The sequence below is a fragment of the Pyricularia pennisetigena genome, chromosome 3 (assembly GCF_004337985.1).
Source record: "Pyricularia pennisetigena strain Br36 chromosome 3, whole genome shotgun sequence".
Taxonomy (NCBI): Eukaryota; Fungi; Ascomycota; class Sordariomycetes; order Magnaporthales; family Pyriculariaceae; genus Pyricularia; species Pyricularia pennisetigena.
This window is the reverse complement of record NC_043742.1, coordinates 896,569-915,791: the sequence shown is the minus strand read 5'-3', so window position 1 is coordinate 915,791 and position 19,223 is coordinate 896,569. Positions and strand designations below refer to the sequence as shown.

General features: G+C 32.6%; 1 protein-coding gene across 1 annotated transcript; it reads left to right on the top strand.

Annotated features, from left to right (window-relative positions):
• Nucleotides 1-8,505: 8,505 nt before the first annotated feature.
• PpBr36_02252 (uncharacterized protein) lies at nt 8,506-9,429 on the top strand (the record flags this gene model as incomplete). The annotated part of the gene is made up of 2 exons (XM_029889434.1): nt 8,506-9,052; nt 9,107-9,429. 2 exons carry the CDS (start codon nt 8,506-8,508, stop codon nt 9,427-9,429), a joined length of 870 nt encoding a protein of 289 aa, XP_029753799.1.
• Nucleotides 9,430-19,223: the final 9,794 nt, after the last annotated feature.

The following is a 19,223-nucleotide window of genomic DNA, read 5'->3' as shown; positions in this document are numbered from 1 at the left end:
AGCATAGTAATACTATTATAAATAAATATTTCTGGAAATAAATGGTCGAATTTTGGGACTTTTGTTATTCCAGTTTTTAACAGTCCGAATACTTTTAAGATGTATTTTAATGTTTCCAAACTGGGAATGACCCCAAAGATAGATACTACGCTGTTAAGCATAAAATGAGGGTCTTCGTATTATTCGACAAAATAAACTTTGGGTTTGCGAATAATTCGGTTAATTTTATTGTACAGGGTATTAAGTTTTGAACTGAATAGTTGTTAGCAAAATGTTTGTATTTTATTCAGCATAGAGAATTTAAACAATGTTATTTAGCAGGTAAAATTGGAATCGAATTAACCTATCAAGACGAGGTAGTTGGTTTTTCTAGATATGGTTAAGATAAGGCATCGCGGAATTTTAATTACGTTTCTATATTAAATTTTACATGTTAATGTTTAATTCCCCAATCTTTTCGATGAAAACTGCTAAGAAAAAGCTCCAGTTTGTGAAAGGTTTTGGATCTGTATTTAAAATTTCGCATGTTTGGTCGGGACGGTTCGCCAGTTCCATTATCTTTTGGTTACCTTCCTTTATATCATATCCAATTTTATTGTTTGTAATTTTTTTTCAAATCATCTTACGGGTATATGCTTAACCGAAAGTAAAGATTTTCGGTCCGATGTTTTCGTTACCCGTCTTAAAAATGGTGGTTACCCCAAAAGGTTTTTTGAATACTATTAATATTTGATTTTTGATTCCTTAATCCTTAGAAATAGTGGACGGTTGGGCTCTTATTACAGGGCTAAATGAATAGGATATCAGGGTCGGTATATCCTTATGGTATGGAAACACCAGCGGTAACGTCGGGTACCCCCTAATGGCCACCCCCCTGTTGGCCATACCTAAAAATCTAACAACGAAATACCTACTTTTAGAAACTGATTTAAGTATAAACTATCAAAGCATAAAAATATAATCGTTTTCAGGCTAATCCGGTTTATTAACCTCTTCTTTATCAGCCCAAAATTCCAAATTTTCTATCTTATTTTCCTGCAATCCAATAATATTCTGTTTATTAACCAAAAACTCGTTTGGATCCGGAGCTATCCTGCTTTTTCTAGCCGGCCGTATTATTTCCAATTCTATTTCCAATAGACTGATTTTTTACTGGGCGTTAGCCAAAGGTATATTTTTGGTTTCGAAGCATTTTTAACCTTTTCCAAATACAAAAGGTAAAATAGCGTTGGTTTTATTGGATTAAGAAACGTTTTGCAGGTAAAATCGCATATTTCGGGTCGTTCTAGGGGTTTTCCAAATAAGTCAATACGGGTCGTTAGTTTTTTGGGCTGGGTTTTCCGGTATTTTATCTCTTTATAAACCGTTATTTTTATCTTTTTTAACGTTGGCGCTGCTACTTTTTAACAAAATAGGGCTTTAAAGTGATTTAACCAAGTTCACCGGTTATAAACCCGTTATAAGTCACCCAAATTCAATATTTTTTGCTGTAAATGCTTTTGATCCGGTTATATATTAGCAATAAAGGAAATTTCGTTTTCCAACAACTGTTAAACAGCAAAATTGGTTAACAAATCCAGATTGACGTCAATAAGCCATTTTTAACGGCCTAAAAACCGATACATCCGATGGTTGGAGAACGTGTAACGAATAATGGGGTACATATGGGAGTTAAATATTATTTTACAAACAAAAAAATATAAATTCGTCGGTAATATGTGATTGGTGGCCGTCGAAAACCAATAACCGCCTTTTAGCGGAGTAAGGTTGGGTATACGGAATAAACACTTTTCTTAATTATTTTATAGCCGCTTTGTTATTTGTTTACCCTTTTCAATTACATGAAATTGCCAATTATCGAAAAGGCTTAAATCCGTCGGAGACCATTGTTATTATACGCTTTTTCCTTAAAATTGTTATTATATGCGTTATTTAGCATATAATGGGTCCACCTTTATTTATATATAAGCCACAATAGATAGTGCCGAAGTGGGGCTGTTGGGGCTGTCGGATTTTCTATTATATTTTGTATTGCAGGAGTTGCGATTTAAACTATCTGCGAGTGGGGTTTCACCCTATACCGGGTTTAACACCCACCCTGCACGTACGAGTCAGCTACCCTGTACCGGGTTGGAATTTTCACCAAATTAGCAAATTAGTGCGAACCCAAAAATGGTTTGTATAAAAATGAAGGTGTTTTTTCAACAACGTATACAAAATAATTTTTCGGAAAATCGTGTGCGGCACCGGAACCTTTTGCGGGGTATGGACCCCCACTTCGATATCGGAAAGTACATAAGGGAGATAAAGCAAAGTTTCCCCCACCAATAAATCAAATCTATTAATCCCAAAATTAGTGAACCATTTTAGTGAGCAATTTAGTGCATTTAAGCCCTGTAATTACAGGCTTTGACAATACAACTACTACCACGCCGCACCTAGGCTAATGCCTAAAACCCTGTTAGTAACACATATTGTTAACAATTTGTAAAACCTTGATTGGGAATTATAAATTAAACAGATTAGGAGAGATTATATTGGAAATATAATTTATATAAAACACGTTTATTACCATGTAAACAAAAGTTAGTTTAAAATTGTTTAGCAGCGATTAATTTACTATTTTTTTAGGAATCGACTATAACTCCACCCCAATTATTGAAAACCCCCGTTACCCAGTCAAGACGCTCAGTTGCTTCACCCCACTATATTTTACCTTAAGAACAGGTTACCCGGTACCTTGATTATAGCAATTACGTAAACCTTCCCTATCCGCTCATTTAACGGCTTATATGATCGGATATGTGTACCAAATTATAGTTGTGTATTATATAATGGGTACAGCCCCCACGTGTAGAAACCATAGGCTTTGGCTGCAAAAAAATATAATATAAAATTAATCAAATCAAGCAAATAGAAATATAAAATACATATTTAGCATTTTTTGATATAAAAAAGCTTTCAAAGCCAATATTATAAGTTGGGCTGCACGTGGACGTTTGCGTAGCAACGTGGTCTACTTCCAGAAATTTTGGTCTCATTATCGTCAAGATTAGTAAAAATATAAACGAGTTTCAAATATAAATTATGTACAAAAAGTATATACTTTGCCTATCCGCTTATTTAGCTCCTTATATAGTACTGTATATACACCAAAGTCTCATATAACGGTATATATATCAATATAAACGACCCTCCAGATGCAAAAACTATAAAGTTTAGTTGAAAATTAAAAATAATATTAAAAGAAATCGAAAATCGAAAATCGAAAAAGAAAATTGAAAAAGAAAATCGAAAAAATAGTACCCCATAAACGGATAAAGGGCAGGTGGTATCCAATTCGGCCGTTACAATAAATAAAATAATAAATTAAATCGCTGCTAATTGCGGTACTAAACGCTATTTTCAACGATATTTTCTTTTTTCCATATTTTGCGTGGTTGTGGAATTGTTAATTATGCCGCTGTTCAATTGGCTGCGCGCATGAAAAATGCAGCCGACTCACTTAACGTGCGGTCGCAGGGCCTTTATAAGGCCTGTTTTTAACAGGAATAATAAAGGAGTATCGGTCGAAAAAAATGCCAAAAATACCGCCATAAACTGCGAAAATCGACAAATTGTCCTTAAACCTGAACCAAAACGTTCTTTGGATGGACCCACAGGTACATTACAAAGCCGCAATTGAGCCTAGTCTCAGGGCTCATCCCTGAAGCCCAAAGCTCCACAATTAATCCACTTCGTTCGCTTCGCTCCACTTCGTGGCTTAATTGCGGTTTTGCAAGGTACCTGTGGGTCCATCCAAAAAACGCTTTGGTTCAGGTCTGAGGACAATTTGTCGATTTTCGCCGTTTATGGCGGTATTTTTGGCCTTTTTTTAACCGAAATTCCTTTATTATTCCATAACCATATATAATATTGAAAAAATAAAATATCGTTGAAAATAGCGTTTAATATAGCTATTAGCAGCAATTCGTTTTATTTTTTTATTTGTTAAAATGGCCGAATTCGATACCATTTGCCCTTAATCCGTTCATGGCGGTACTGTTTTTTCGATTTTTTTTCGATTTTCGATCTTTTTTGATATTATTTTTAATTTTTGACCAAATTTAATAATTTTTGCACCTGGAGGGTCGTATATATTTATATACTGTTATACTAAATTTTGGTGCAAATACCAGATTATATAAGCAATTAAATAAGCGGATAGGTAAAGTATATATTTTTATATATATAATTTACAATCGAAACTCGTTTATATTTTTACCAATTTTAACGATAATAAAACCAAAATTTCAGAGATTCGATTACGTATATAAACAAACGTCCAAATCCCGTCTCACTTATAGTATCGGTTTTAAAAACTGTTTTATAAAAAGAAATGCTAAATGTGTATTTTATAAATTATTTTGCTTTATTTGATCAATTTTATATTATTTTTGTTTTGCAGCCAAATTTTGTGGTTTTTGCACGTGGGGGGTGGTATATATATATTTAATATAATATCACATTTTTGTACATATATTTAATCATATAAGCCGTTAAGTATGCGAATAGGTAAAGTATAACCAATTTTATATATATTTTGCAATCGAAATGCTTTTACATTTTTACCAATTTTAACATTAAAAAAACCAAAATTTGAAAGAGTGGATAATGTATATAAACAAACGTTAACGTAAAACCCGATTTACAATACCGGCCCTTTTTGTTTTTTTATATAAAGAAATGCTGAATGTGTATTATTTTTATATTTATTGCTTTATTTAATTAAATAAAATTTGTAAAAAGAAAGTACAATAAGGCTTTTTAATAAATTGATAAAAGAATGCCTGAATTAAACTTTTTTTTAATTTTACCAATATTTGCGTAAATTATTCAGGTTTTTAACAAAATGTTAATTAATATAATCATATTAATAAAACTTTTATTCCAATCGATGATTGCATCCATTTTGCAATATTAGGTCTGCTAGGCTATTAATACTGTAAATAAAATTAAAATTAATATTATATACTATTATTCAACAGAAAATTAAATATAATAAAAAAATACAAATTTTACATAATATTTTAATATCTTTTCGTATACAGTGGTTATAAAAACGCGGCCGGCACTCAAGTATTTAATAAATTCCAATAAATTTAACGCAAATCACTATATATTTTTCAAATTTTTATTTATATTTTTATACGAATATCCAATTGCATGCTATAGGTACATTATTTTCTTTTACCATTATAATGCGAATATTTTATATATACCCGCTATAAACGGCAGAATACCACAAATTATCCTTATATTAATAAAATAATTATTAGCGATATCGCAATATTAGGTATATTATTAATAATACCGTTATAAACGGCGAAATGCGACAAATTATCGTTGGTAGTACCGCCATAAACGGCGAAATGCGACAAAATGTCCTCAAACTAGAACGAGCGCGATCTTTTCGGCCAATGTAATTGGTCGAAAAACCATGTGGCTGAAAGGTATATGGAGCGCTCGGTCCCCACTGCGAAGCAGGGGGGTTTAGTCTGAGCACTGAGACTAAATTGAGCCACGAAATGGAGCGAAGCGAACGAAGTGGATCAGTTGTGGAGCTTTGGGCTTCAGGGATAAGCCCTGAGACTTGAGTTGGCGATAAATTTCAGCGTGGTTATGGTGTATTAGCCGATTAATCGACGACGTGCAGGATTGCAGGGGTATTATTCGCAAACGTGGAGTAAGTTTAGTGCATAATAGCAATTAATTTCGCCGGGATTTCCAAGATAAAATGCAGCACCTGTCCAAAAATAACGCAACAATCCCAACATCTCATCAAAAGTCTGTATTTTCACAAGGCATAACTTTCCCAATATACAAGTCGCAAACTCTTAGATTTAAATTCGAATAGATATTTAGTAAAATAAACACCTTCTCAAATTCCAATGCTATTGCTCCTATATTGAATAATTGGTAAATTTTTAAAATAAAAATGCCAAATTTCCAAAACCTGCATCCACTATACGTTCCCTGTAACCCACTGTAATGGTATTTTTTCAACTTTTGTTCGTTTATATTTATATTTACAACTCTAATAAGCAGTAGAATCTGATAATGTTAATATATAATAAAAGAGAGGGGTTTAAACTATATATTGAAAGCTTTTCGGTATGGTAGTATTTTGAATTGATTGAATTATTTGCTGTTGAAAACCGCGGGTTTTGGTGTGATTTTGGGATCGTTGCGTTACTTTTGGACAGGTGCTGTGGTGGAATAGCAATCCACAAAAGAAAGGAGGAATTGTGCTTTAATTCGTATTTAAAAAGTGCGTGTCGGGGAACTGCGCAAATCACCGAATCTTAGCCGAGCTTTAACCCTGTTCTAGGCACCAAAATAGTCATATGAAAATAAACGTGATTATCTCCCAGAATAAGCACCTCCCCACAGGTCGCCGTCATGAAACAATGGAAAACAAATCCACAAAAGAAATGAGAAATCGTGCTCTGATTCGTACCTAAAAAGTGCGTGTCGTGGAGCTACGTAAATCACCGAAGCTAAGCCGAGATCTAACTTTGTTCTAGACCTCAAAATGGTCATGTGAAAATGAACGTGATCCCCTGTGGCCTCCTCTGAGAATAAGCACACCCCTACAGTCAGGAGGGGTGTAACCCCACCTGGCCGTTTCTTGCCGGGCCCACTCTCTGGTCGTAACATAAAGGAACATAAATTAAGAAAGAAATAATGCGCAAGCATAGTCTCAATGCTTAAACTAGACCCCCCTGCTTCGCAGTGGGGACCGAGCGCTCCATATACCTTTTAACCACATGGTTTTTCGACCAATTACATTGGCCGAAAAGAATGCGCTCGTTCTAATCTGAGGACATTTTGTCGCATTTCGCCGTTTATGGCGGTACGCCGGTATTACCAATAATAATTTGTCGCATTTCGCCGTTTATAGCGGTATTATTAATAATAATTTGTCGCATTTCGCCATTTATAGCGGTATTATTAAAGATAATTTGTCGCATTCCGCCGTTTGTAGCGGATATATATATTATATACGCATTATAATAGCTAAACAAATGGTGTAACCACGGTATACAATTAAATATTCGAATATAAAATTAAATACAAATCGTAAAAATGTTAAATAACCTGCGTTAAACTGATTAAATTTTGGCAATCCTTTGAATGCAAACCGCGTTTCTTTACCCAATCAATTTGGAAGATATTGAAATATTAAATAAGAGTTATAATTTTTATTATGCTTAATTTTTATTTTAAATTATGGAATATAATATTGATTTAAACTCAGATAATAATATTCATTATTTAGCGGACTTAGGACTACAGAGTGCATGCAATTGTCGTTTAAAACAAACCTTTTATTAGTATTTTTATCTTTATTAACAGTTTATCAAATAGCTAAATAATTTACGAAAATGATGGTAAAACTAGGAAAGCTTCTAATTTATCCATTCTTTTTTGAACTTATATTAAAATGATATTAAACCTTATTTGCGTGAATTTTATTTAATTAAATCAAACATAAAATAGAAAAATGGCACAAATTTAACATTCTTTTAAATAGAAAAGAAATATAAATGGGCATTAGAGATCGAACTCCACGCTGACGCTTATTTATATATTTAATTTAATCCCTGAAGTTTTGGTTTTATTATCGTTAAAATGGGTAAAAATATAAACAAGTTTAAATTGTAAATTATATATGCAAAATACATATTCTGCCTATCCGCTTATTTAACTGTTCATATAATGCGATATATACACCAAAACTTATTATAGCGGTATTAAACGCTATTTTCAACGATATTTTCTTTTTTCAATATTTTGCGTAATTGTGGAATAATAAGGGAGTGTCGGTCGAAAAAAGGCTAAAAATACCGCCATAAACGGCGAAAATCGACAAGTTGTCCTTAAACCTGAACCAAAGCGTTTATTGGATGAACCCACAGGTATATTGCAAAGCCGCAACTGAGCCACGAAGTGGAGCGAAATGGATTAATTGTGGAGCTCTGGGCTTCAGGGATGAGCCCTGACACTAGCGCAAGCGGCGACTAAGCGGCGCTATAATAATTTTGGTAAGTCCGGGCATACCAGGTGCTAGTTAAGAAGACGAAAACAGATCAAATATATATCCGCGTGGTATAAATTAAATTAAGCAATGCTGTGAGGAAAGTTCTTCCCTTGGTATTATTCTCGGTGTAAAATTAATAATAGACGCAATAATAGCCATATAAAGGTCATTTTATGCGAAAAGCTCCATTTGTGACCATGTAAATCACGTTTCAATTTGGCGCTAACCATGAAACCTTTTATTAAAAGGCGAAGTCGGGAACCCACCTCACCAAGCCGATCACTCCTAGCCTTGTATTTTAAAACTCGTCAGCAATATTCTGCGGGTGTGCTTGGGGTATGCCAAGCTCGTCGTCTCTCCTAACTTGGCCACCTTTCTGCCTTATCATATAACCTAAGCTTTACCTTTTATCTTTGTTTAAGATGTGTTGCTTTTTTACTTTTATGTGGCTGTTAGCCACCACATCCCTTGCTTTCCCTACTGGCGATAAGAGTTATGCCTCCAGGCTTGGCGCCACGGGCGCCTTTAAGCCTTTACAAGAAAATATAGAGGGTTATTACCCCAAAATCAATCTTCCTCTGTCGTCGTATAAACGTTCAATAACTCCAACTATAACTGGACGCCATTTCACGAAAGAAGAATATGTTTGGCTTCAGGAAAGGTCACTTGCCGACGTGAGCGTTGCTGGTTTTAAAGAAACTACTATCGCATTTAATAACCTTTTTGGCGAAAACGATATCCCTTGGGTTATTTCCGGTGGTTGGGCTTTAATCCTTTACGGAGAACCTCAACGAACTACGCCTGATATTGACATTATAGTTCAAACTACAATGCCCAATCTTAAAAAGCTTTTGGAAACCGACGGACGGTTTCTTATACCTGCAGAAAATTGGTGGCCAGACAAATCACACCTGGAAGTCTTTTTCAGAACAAAAAACAAATATATAAATGTGGATATAATTATAGCCGGTAAGTCCTAAGCTACCAATCGTTATATAAAACGGACTTTAACATTATTTCCAGGCCAGAAAAGTTCGGCTAAAGAAATCGCTGGTATTTCCAAATATCTTTCAATGACGTACAATAATGCACAGTTTTCTGCCCCTTTAATCCGACCTGGGCCTTTGTTTATTTCAAAGGTTCTGAGCCTGGTTTGGCCTAAACGACGCAAGACTAGTCAGGATGTTAAAGATATTACCTATTTGGTAAATAATTATTACAACGAATTAACTGACGCGGTATTGGAAATCCCTTTACAAAAACGGCTACAGGTAGTAAATCATCTTAACCTACTAAACTCGAACTCGGTTCAAAAGGTGAGAGAGCTATTTAAAATAAGGGATTAAAAGTATAAAACTATATTGTTATATAAAGGTTTGAAGTAACTATCATTTATATATACAGGGGTTAACTAGTTAACTTAGTACTTTATAAAATCACTTTTATAACATTTTACTGCTTTTAAGTATTATGACTTAGTTTGCCTGCCTTTGATCTTACTATTACGGTTAAATTACCTCCACCGGCCTGATTCGGGTTTTTCATTGCTTACTTACCCCGGGTTAAACCCTATTCGGATTATTTCATTTTCACAAATAGTTTTAAGTGCAAACAAAAATGCCCGCTCTGCCAAAATAGTACCACTTACCGTTGCAGACTTGAATTTGAGGTTGCTTTTGCAACCTTATTTGAGTTTATCGTTGTACCGATAATTGAAATTTTAAATATTACCACGGATAATTATATCAAAGCCCGATTGACTATCCTTTGGTGAAAACAAAATTAAAAAATATGCAAATCAAAAATCCAATTTTTATGCGCGTTAAAAACGAAAATTGCGGCAATAGATATAATTATTTTTTATTACAAAAACGATCCTAAGGAAACAGAACAACAATATAGAAACGGTTTAATTCGAAAATACAAAACTAAATGTAAAAAGGAAAAAACACGCAATACGAATCGCGTATACGCGCCTAAACGAACAAACTATAAACGAACGCTGGCGGATAGGATTAAATTTGCCATTATAACGGCGGGTTTACTATTATCCTTATTATGCTATTTACTATTTACCGTGGTTAATTTAATTAACCGTACAACGGTAAATAATAGGGACTTAACGTTTCACGAGGAATTTTATTCCGAATATTACGATTAAATAGTCTCAATGCGCAAACTAGACCCCCCTGCTTCGCAGTGGGGACCGAGCGCTCCATGTACCTTTCAGCCACATGGTTTTTCGACCAATTACATTGGCCGAAAAAATCGCGCTCGTTCTAGTTTGAGGACATTTTGTCGCATTTCGCCGTTCATGGCGGTACCACCAACGATAATTTGTCGCATTTCGCCGTTTGTAACGGGTATACACATTAAATTATAAATAGACCTTATAAACGCCCAGCGACCGCACGTTAAATGCAATTAGTTGCATTTTTTATACGCGCAACCAATTAAATAACGGTATAATTAACACATTGTATTTAAAATTTAATAGCAAAAAAACAGTATAAATACGGTATGCGATTGAATATACGAATAAAATATCAAATAAAAACTATAAAGATATATAGTAAGTAGCGTTAATTTAATTGGACCTTAAGAAATTCGGGATTAAAAAACGCGTCCTCATATCTAATTTATTTGGAAAGAAATTTCAATATTTAGTAAAACTTGTATCTTATTATTATATTTAATTATTGTTTTGAATAATAATATATAATACTGGGTAGGAATCAAGTATTACTATTTTTGATTGAGCGGGCTTAAAATCACAAAGTGCATGCAATTATCGTTTTAAACAAAGCTTTTATTAATATTTTTCCATTATTTATTAATGTGTCGAAAAATCAAATATATTACGCAAATAATTTTAAATAAAATGAATTGAAGTATTCCTACTCTGTTATAAGCCTTTAAATAATGTTTAATCAACTTTATTCTTATAAATTCTATTTTATTGAACAAAGCAAAAAATAGAAAAAAAGCACAGACTTTAACATTTCCTTTTATAAAAAAATAATTGAAACGGGTATTACGAATCAGATTTCACGTTGACGTTTTTTATATATTCTACTCAATCGCTGAGGTTTCGGTTTCATTACTATACAAATTGGTAAAAATACAACAGCGTTTCGATTGTAAATTATATATACAATTACATATATATTTTACCTATCCGCTTATTTAGTGGTTTATACAACTCGATATATATACCATATTGGAATACTTTTCCAAATATATATGTATTTCATCCCCCGCGTGGATAATGTATAAAGTTTGGCCGCAAAACAAAATAATTCAAAATTAATTAAATGAAGCAAAAAATCGATCAAAAATGTATATTTAGCATTATTTTCTATGAAGGATTTTTTAAAGCGAATTTTATAAGTTGGACTAAACGTGTACGCTTGTGTATATACGTAATCCAGTCCCTGTAGTTTTAATTTTATTATTATCAAAATTGGTATAAACATAAACGAGTTTCGATTGTAAATTACATATAAAAATGTGCTTACTTTATTTATCCGTTTATTCGACGGCTTATATTATGCAGTATATATACCAAAACTGAAACCAACGGTATATATATATATACAAATATATATATACGACCCTCCCCGTGCAAAAAGTATAAAATTTGGTTAAAAACTAAAAATAATATTAAAAAAAATCGAAAATCGAAAAGAAATCGAAAAAACAATACCGTTATAAACCGATTAAGGGCAGGTGGTTTCTAATTCGGCCATTATAATAAATAAAAAAATAAATTCAATCGCTGCTAATGGCGGTATCAAACGCTATTTTCAACGATATTTTCTTTATTCAATATTTTGCGTAATTGTGGAATAATAAAGGAATGTCGGTCGAAAAAAGGCCAATTATACCGCCATAAACGGCGAAAATCGACAAATTGTCCTCAGACCTGAACCAGAGCGCTCATTGGATAAACCCACAGGTATACTGCAAAACCGCAACTGAACCACGAAATGGAGCGAAATGGATCAATTATGGAGCTCTGGGCTTCAGGGATTAGCCCTCAGACTAAAAATTAAGGTATCGGGTAACCTGTCTTTAGGGTGAAGTACAAATGGGTTAGAACAATTGAGCGTTTTACCTACGTAATTTGCGCTAATTTGGGGTTTTTAATAACTGGGGTGATAAAATTGTTTTTAAGTAAATATTGAAGGTAATCAGAATTTGATTGCTGCTAAACAATCCTGAAATCGAATTTGTTTACACAATAATAACCGTATTTTACATATATAATATTTTTAATATAATATTTATAATATATTTTATAGCCAAGATATTATTTGCCCTGCTATAGCTAATATATTATATATTAATTATATCCATTCCTTAATGGTTACGTGGACTTACGTAATAATATTTTAATATAATTTTATTTTTACCGGTCGCTACTTTTTTTGGTTTAATATCGTTTAAAAGGGTTTAACCCCAATTAATTTTACTGGTACCGGCCCAATTGTTTGGTAATAATATCAAATTTCCTCTTTTTTAACCATATCCTTTTAGTTTTAAATAATTTATATTCCTTTAATTTTTATTTTCACCTTTTGATTTTATTTGTAAATTTTATCGCGTTATATTTAATCGCGTTATTAAATTTCGCGGTTATTTGTCCACCGTTTATCGAAATAATTTGTTTTTTGTATTTTTTTATTCGCTATATTAAATAAATGCGTTTACGCCGTTTGCAATGCGATATAATAGGCGTTTTTCGGGAATAACAATACTGGATCGCGGTTTAATATTTACACTTTTAAGATAAACTGTAAATGGTGGAGGAAAATGTTTTCTTTTTACGAAAATAAAAAAACATATATTAAAAAAAAATAAAACGGTTTGTCGTAATATCGATTATTTGGATAATTGGATGGGGTGAAACGTAAAGAGATTAAACAGGAAAAGCGGCGGTAATTAACCGAGATTTTCCCTAAAATGTTTTTGGAATCGTTTTTTCCGAATTCTAATTTTGTTTGGGATTCGATTTTCCTAATAAGTTTTTAAATTTGTTTTTTATTAAATAAAATAAAAGTTTTTACGCAGTATTTTTTAATTACACTTTTATTATTATGGTATTACCGTTATAATAATTACCAATTATTATTTCGGTAGGTTTATCCGGTGGCGTAATTTCCAATTTTGGTCGGTCTTTAGTTTTTGGGAATAGAAAATGGTGCTGTTAATTATATGTATTATTTTGCATATAATAGGCTCACTTTTATTTTGCATATAAACCATAATATATAGTACCGAAATGGCGCTGTTAGGGTTATTAAATTATTTATTTTATTTCATATAATAGGAGTTGCGATTCGAAGGTTAGCGAATGGGGTTTACCTAATTTCAGGGTTTATCCCTAAAGCCCAAAATTCCACAATTAATCCATTTCGCTTATTTCGTAATTAAACTGCGGTTTTGCAATATACTTGTGGTCCATCCAAAAAACGTTCTGGTTCAGGCTTAAGGATAATTTGTCGATTTTCGCCGTTTATCGCGGTATTTTTGGCATTTTTGCAACCCACACTCCTTTTTCATTCCACAATTACCCAAAATATTAAAAAAAGAAAATATCGTTGAAGATAGCGTTTAATACCGCTTTTAGCAGCGATTTAATTCATTTTTTAATTTGCTATAACGCCCGAATTGGATAACACCTGCCCTTAATCCGTTTATAGCGGTATTATTTTTTCGATATTTTTGATATTATTTTCAATTTTTAACCAAATATTATAATATTTGCACGTGGAGGGTCGTATATATATATATATATATATATATACCGTTATATTAAGCTTTGGTATATAACCCGGATTATATAAACCGTTATATAAACGGATAGGTGAAATACATACATTTTTACGTATAGTTTACAATCGAAACTCGTTTATATTTTTACCAGTTTTAACGATAATAACACCAAAATTATAGGGATTGGATAACGTATATAGACAGACGTCCACGCTAAATCCAATCGATTGTATTGGTTTTAAGCACCTTTTATATAAAAAATGCCAGATGTGTATTTTTTATTTATATTTTGTTTTATTTAATTAATTTTATATTATTTTGTTTTGCAGCCAAATTTTATGCTTTTTGCACATGGGGGGTGGCCTATGTATACATAGTAGAATATGACAGTTTGGTATATGTATCGAACTATATAAACCGTTAAATACGCGGATAGGTAAAATGTATGTAATCTTGTACATAATTCATAATCGAAACGTTTTTAGATTTTTACCATTTTCAACGATAGTAAAACCAGAATTTCAGGGACCTAATCAGATATATCAACAAACTTGAATGTGAAGTCCCATTCGTAACATCAGTCTATATTATTTTTTTGTAAAAGGAAATGTAACATTTGTGCTGTTTTTCTATTTTTTTCCTTTATTTAATGAAATAAAATTTATAAAGATGAAATTGAGTAACAAGCATATATAATTTAATAATATGATAAATATATTAGAGTACCTCTTTACTTTAACTTTATTTGCGCAAATTATTCAATGTTTTAACAAACTGATAAATAATATAAAAATAGCAATAAAAGCTTCGTCTTTAAGGATAACTGCATGCACTCTAAAGTTTTCAATCCGTTAAATTATGAATTTTATTTTTCAGCTTTAAAGCAGTTCTATATCCTATTATTTAAAATAATGATTAAATATAATCACAAAATACAAATCCCACTAATAATTTAAATATCTTTCCAAGTAAATTGGTCACAGGGACGCGGTTGTCCATAACAGAACTGCTAACCTCCAACTAGTCCAACGCAGGTTATTTTATGTTTTTATGATTTTTATTTAATAATTTATTCGAATATTTAATTGCATATCCTGATTATGCCGCTGTACAATTGGCTGCGCGTATGAAAAATGCAGCCGACTGCGCTTAACGTGCGGTCGCAGGGCCTTTACAAGGCCTGTTTTTAACAGCATATTATGGTTATACCGTTTTGCTTTTTACTATTGTATTTTAAAAATAATGTGTTAATTATACCGCTATTCCATTGGCTACGCGTGTAAAAACTGCAATTAATTGCATTTAACCTGCGTTGGCAGGGCGTTTATAAGGCCTATTTTTAATATAATATATATACCCGCTATAAACGGCGAAAATTGACAAATTGTCCTCAGACTAGAACGAGCGCGATCTTTTCGGCCAATGCAATTGGTCGAAAAGCCATGTGGCTGAAAAGTACATGGAGCGCTCGGTCCCCACTGCGAAGCAGGGGGGTCCAGTCTGAGCATTGAAACTAGGTAAAGGGTAATTAACCCCATTCGTTAATAATTTCAATGCTTAACCTAAACCCCCCTGCTTCGCAGTGGGGACCGAGCGCTCCATATACCTTTCAGCCACATGGTTTTTCGACCAATTACATTGGCCGAAAAAATCGCGCTCGTTCTAATTTAAGGACATTTTGTCGTATTTCGCCGTTTATGGCGGTACTCCCAACAAAATACCCAATGCTGCGATATCGCCAACCACCATTCCCCCCGATATACAAAAAAATAAAAGATTTCTATTATTATACCATATATTCATTTATATTAACCTTTATCTAATATATTATTAAACCAAATAAAACCCGAATCCAACAATGGAAAACACATTTCCAATAATATTAATAAATATACCCGAAAAGGTATTTTTATCCGCGCAATTTGCAACCCAATACTTTACGTCCGACCTAACCCCATTACCTCCATCGATATCGCAATTATTTTCGTTTTTATCGTTATTCCAATTATTATCGCCCAATTTTATATTCGAAAATAAATAGGAATTTAGGCCATTTTTAATCGATTAAAAGCAATTACCGAAAAAATCCGAATCCGAAACGGAAATAAACCCCAAAACCAAATTTATTCGCGATATTACCAAATTTTGGCGCAACCGTTACCGACGCACCAATTTTACGCGATTTATCCACGTTTAGGTAATAGCGGCAAATTTTTACGAAATTACCCGACCTACCTTATCGCGAAAATTCTTTTTTAAAAAAAACATTACGAAACTTTTAAGTTTAAAAACGTTTACGCGTTAATGGGGTCGAATACCGTTTTAATAATAAATTTTTTACGCCCATCGAAACCGATTTTCTGCGTAGGGAATTGCAGCAATTAATACAATATTTACGTTTTTTTAACCGGTTCGAGCTTATAAATTTCCAATTTTCGGGAATAAAAGATTGTTCCGCCAAAAGCGTAAACGATATGGATTGGTTTAAATAAGTATTCGATACGTCCACCCAGGAAATCCCGTCCAAAACGCCAATATTATATAAATTTATATTTTTACTATTATTATATTCCCGGGGTTACCGCCCGTTTTATTTGTCGTTACAAATTTCGAACGTGGTATAACTGGAACCAAATACCTTTTTAAAAACCACAAACCCCCCGACGTTAAAGGATTAACGCGTTATGTTAATATTAGCGATTTTAACCCACGGATATTCCCCCCAAAAAACAATTATTTGCTACGCGTATTCGCATTATATTTTATAAATAATAAAATTCCACGACGTATTATAAACACATTATCCGGGTTTGGAATATGCTTATTTTATAAAATTATTAAACGGTAAACCCAACAGCTTGTCGCCGTTACCCTAATACGTTATTAGCAATATTTATATTTATATTTAGCTTTTACCGCGAATAGCAATAATAATTTTATATATATATATATATATATATATATTAATATATAAGCAAATTTAAAAAGGATTGTTCGTGATTTAATACTATCCTTCGTATATAACAATTTCAATTTTTTGGACAAGGTACAGGATTTTAAATATGGAAAACGTAACCGAATGCAAAATTTAATATCGTATTTCCTTATATTAACGCCAGGATTTAAATAATACACGCAGTCCCAATGGTACGCTACCGTACTTTTCCGCCAAAAATGGTTGCAAACGCCCGCTTTTTTACAATAACCGGACACCTATTACGAAAACGCCAAATATTATATAATGCATTAAATTTATGGTTTCTTATTCCTTAACCGCCCACATACGCCTGGAGCAATCCCACAATACCCTACCCTCGCACGAATTATATTAATTTCCTATTTTATCCAAACCCCCGCTATTACCGAAAACGAAAAAAATACGCAGGAATTATCCAAATCCACGAAATCCTTTTTAAACGTTTTTTAAACCTGTTACCCGACCATTTCGACTACTTTTCCGTCCTGTTCCTCGTTTATGGGGATTAAAAAATAACGTTATATATCCGTGCTATTTAGGGAGTTTATATTAAATTATCCCACCTTTTTAACAAAAAATAATAAATATTACCCGTACCAGCGTTTTTCCATATCGAATTCAATTTTATTAACTAATTGTGGCAATATTACGCCCCTATTATATTTATAAACATAATAGGGTTAGGGAAATATAACCAGTTTTAAAAAAATAAAAAGGAGTTTTACCACGTTTTACGGTTTTTACAAAATGCGTTCTGGTCCCGCATTTTATATATTATAATTGCTATTTTTAATCAAAAACGGATTATTAAATAGGGATTAAATTTTTAAAAACGTTTTGGAGAAGGCTTTTACCGATATATTATATAATATATATATTTCCGTAGTAAACCGTATTTACGATAACATATTTGTTGGTTATATTAACGGTTTAATGGGTATTGGATTATCGGATATAAAACCCAAAATAAATATCGCTTTCCCCACGTAACGCCGCTATTTGCAAATATTTGCCCTTTTATAAATAATAATAAACGCGTTCCACTAAGGAAATTACGGCGTATTGGAAACTATAATACCGCAATTGGTTTTATTTTTTTACGGTTGCAAAACAAAAAATTATAGCCTTAAAATATTATATTTAACCTGGTTATTACGATTAAAGGTTATAAATTAACCGCTGCGCACCGGGATTTTAAAATCAGCGTTTGTAAAATATACCACGGCCGGGAGTGGATTTAAACCGGCAAATTTAGCAATTAAACATATTAATAGAAATTTCGCCATAAATATTAAAAATAACCGCAATTCCACGCACGATTTGCGAAAAACATTCCTAAATTGTGCAGCGATAGGGTTAATCGCAATTACGGTACGTAAAATATTGGAAAACATCGCCCGTATACGCATTAATAGCAAATATTATATAATATTAACCAACCAAAATATAATCCATTATACGTATTTATTATTCCAAAATGGTTGGGGAAACGAAAAGGTCGAAATATTACCCAATTTCGACTTCGACGGCCCTAATTTATTATACCTGTGTTTAAAAAAGCTAATAGGCGATAAATTGGAGGTATTTAATTAAAAAATCGTACGCTTTAACAGCGTGCTATTTCAGGCGGATATTGAAAAAATAGGGGCAAATCCAAAAAAGGGATATAACCGGATAGACGGTTTAAATATTAATGGTATAATTAACACCGAAGGAGATTTGCTGGACGGAATATAAGAAAATCCGACGAAAAAGGCGTATAAAATTTGAAATAATAAAAGGCAAATTACGCAAACCAATACTGGTAAAAGCGAGGATCGTTCCATTATAAAAAGGAATTAATGGACGAATAACGGTAACTTTACCCGCGAATAACGGAGGTAAAACAACGTCCGCAAAACTAATAAATATAAATAAACAAATACCAATCGTAAATTTGGTCTAAAATAAAAAACGAGATATAATTTCCTCCAAAATCCTCCGTATAAATAACCCGTTTTTTATCCATTTTTTTACCTAAATAAACTATATCTTTTACATACCGCCAATTATAAATCCAGCAAAAAAAATCCTGGTAATAACCGTTATTATAATATTTTATTAACCACGAATAATAAATCCATTGAACCGGATCCCAATAGAAATAATTATTACAATATTATATATATAAAAACCCCAATTTCCTAGCACCAAACCCCAAAAAAAAGCAAAATAAAAAAACCCAAACCGATTAAAAAAGACGAAAACGTGTAACAGCGTTAAATGTTTTTTTAGGAATAGGTTTATTAAAACCACGCCTTTTTTTCCGAATTGGGGTCGCGGTAAACGATCCAGGGACCGAATCGTCCTCCTCCTTATCCTTTTCAAAATAGGTATGCAAAATTT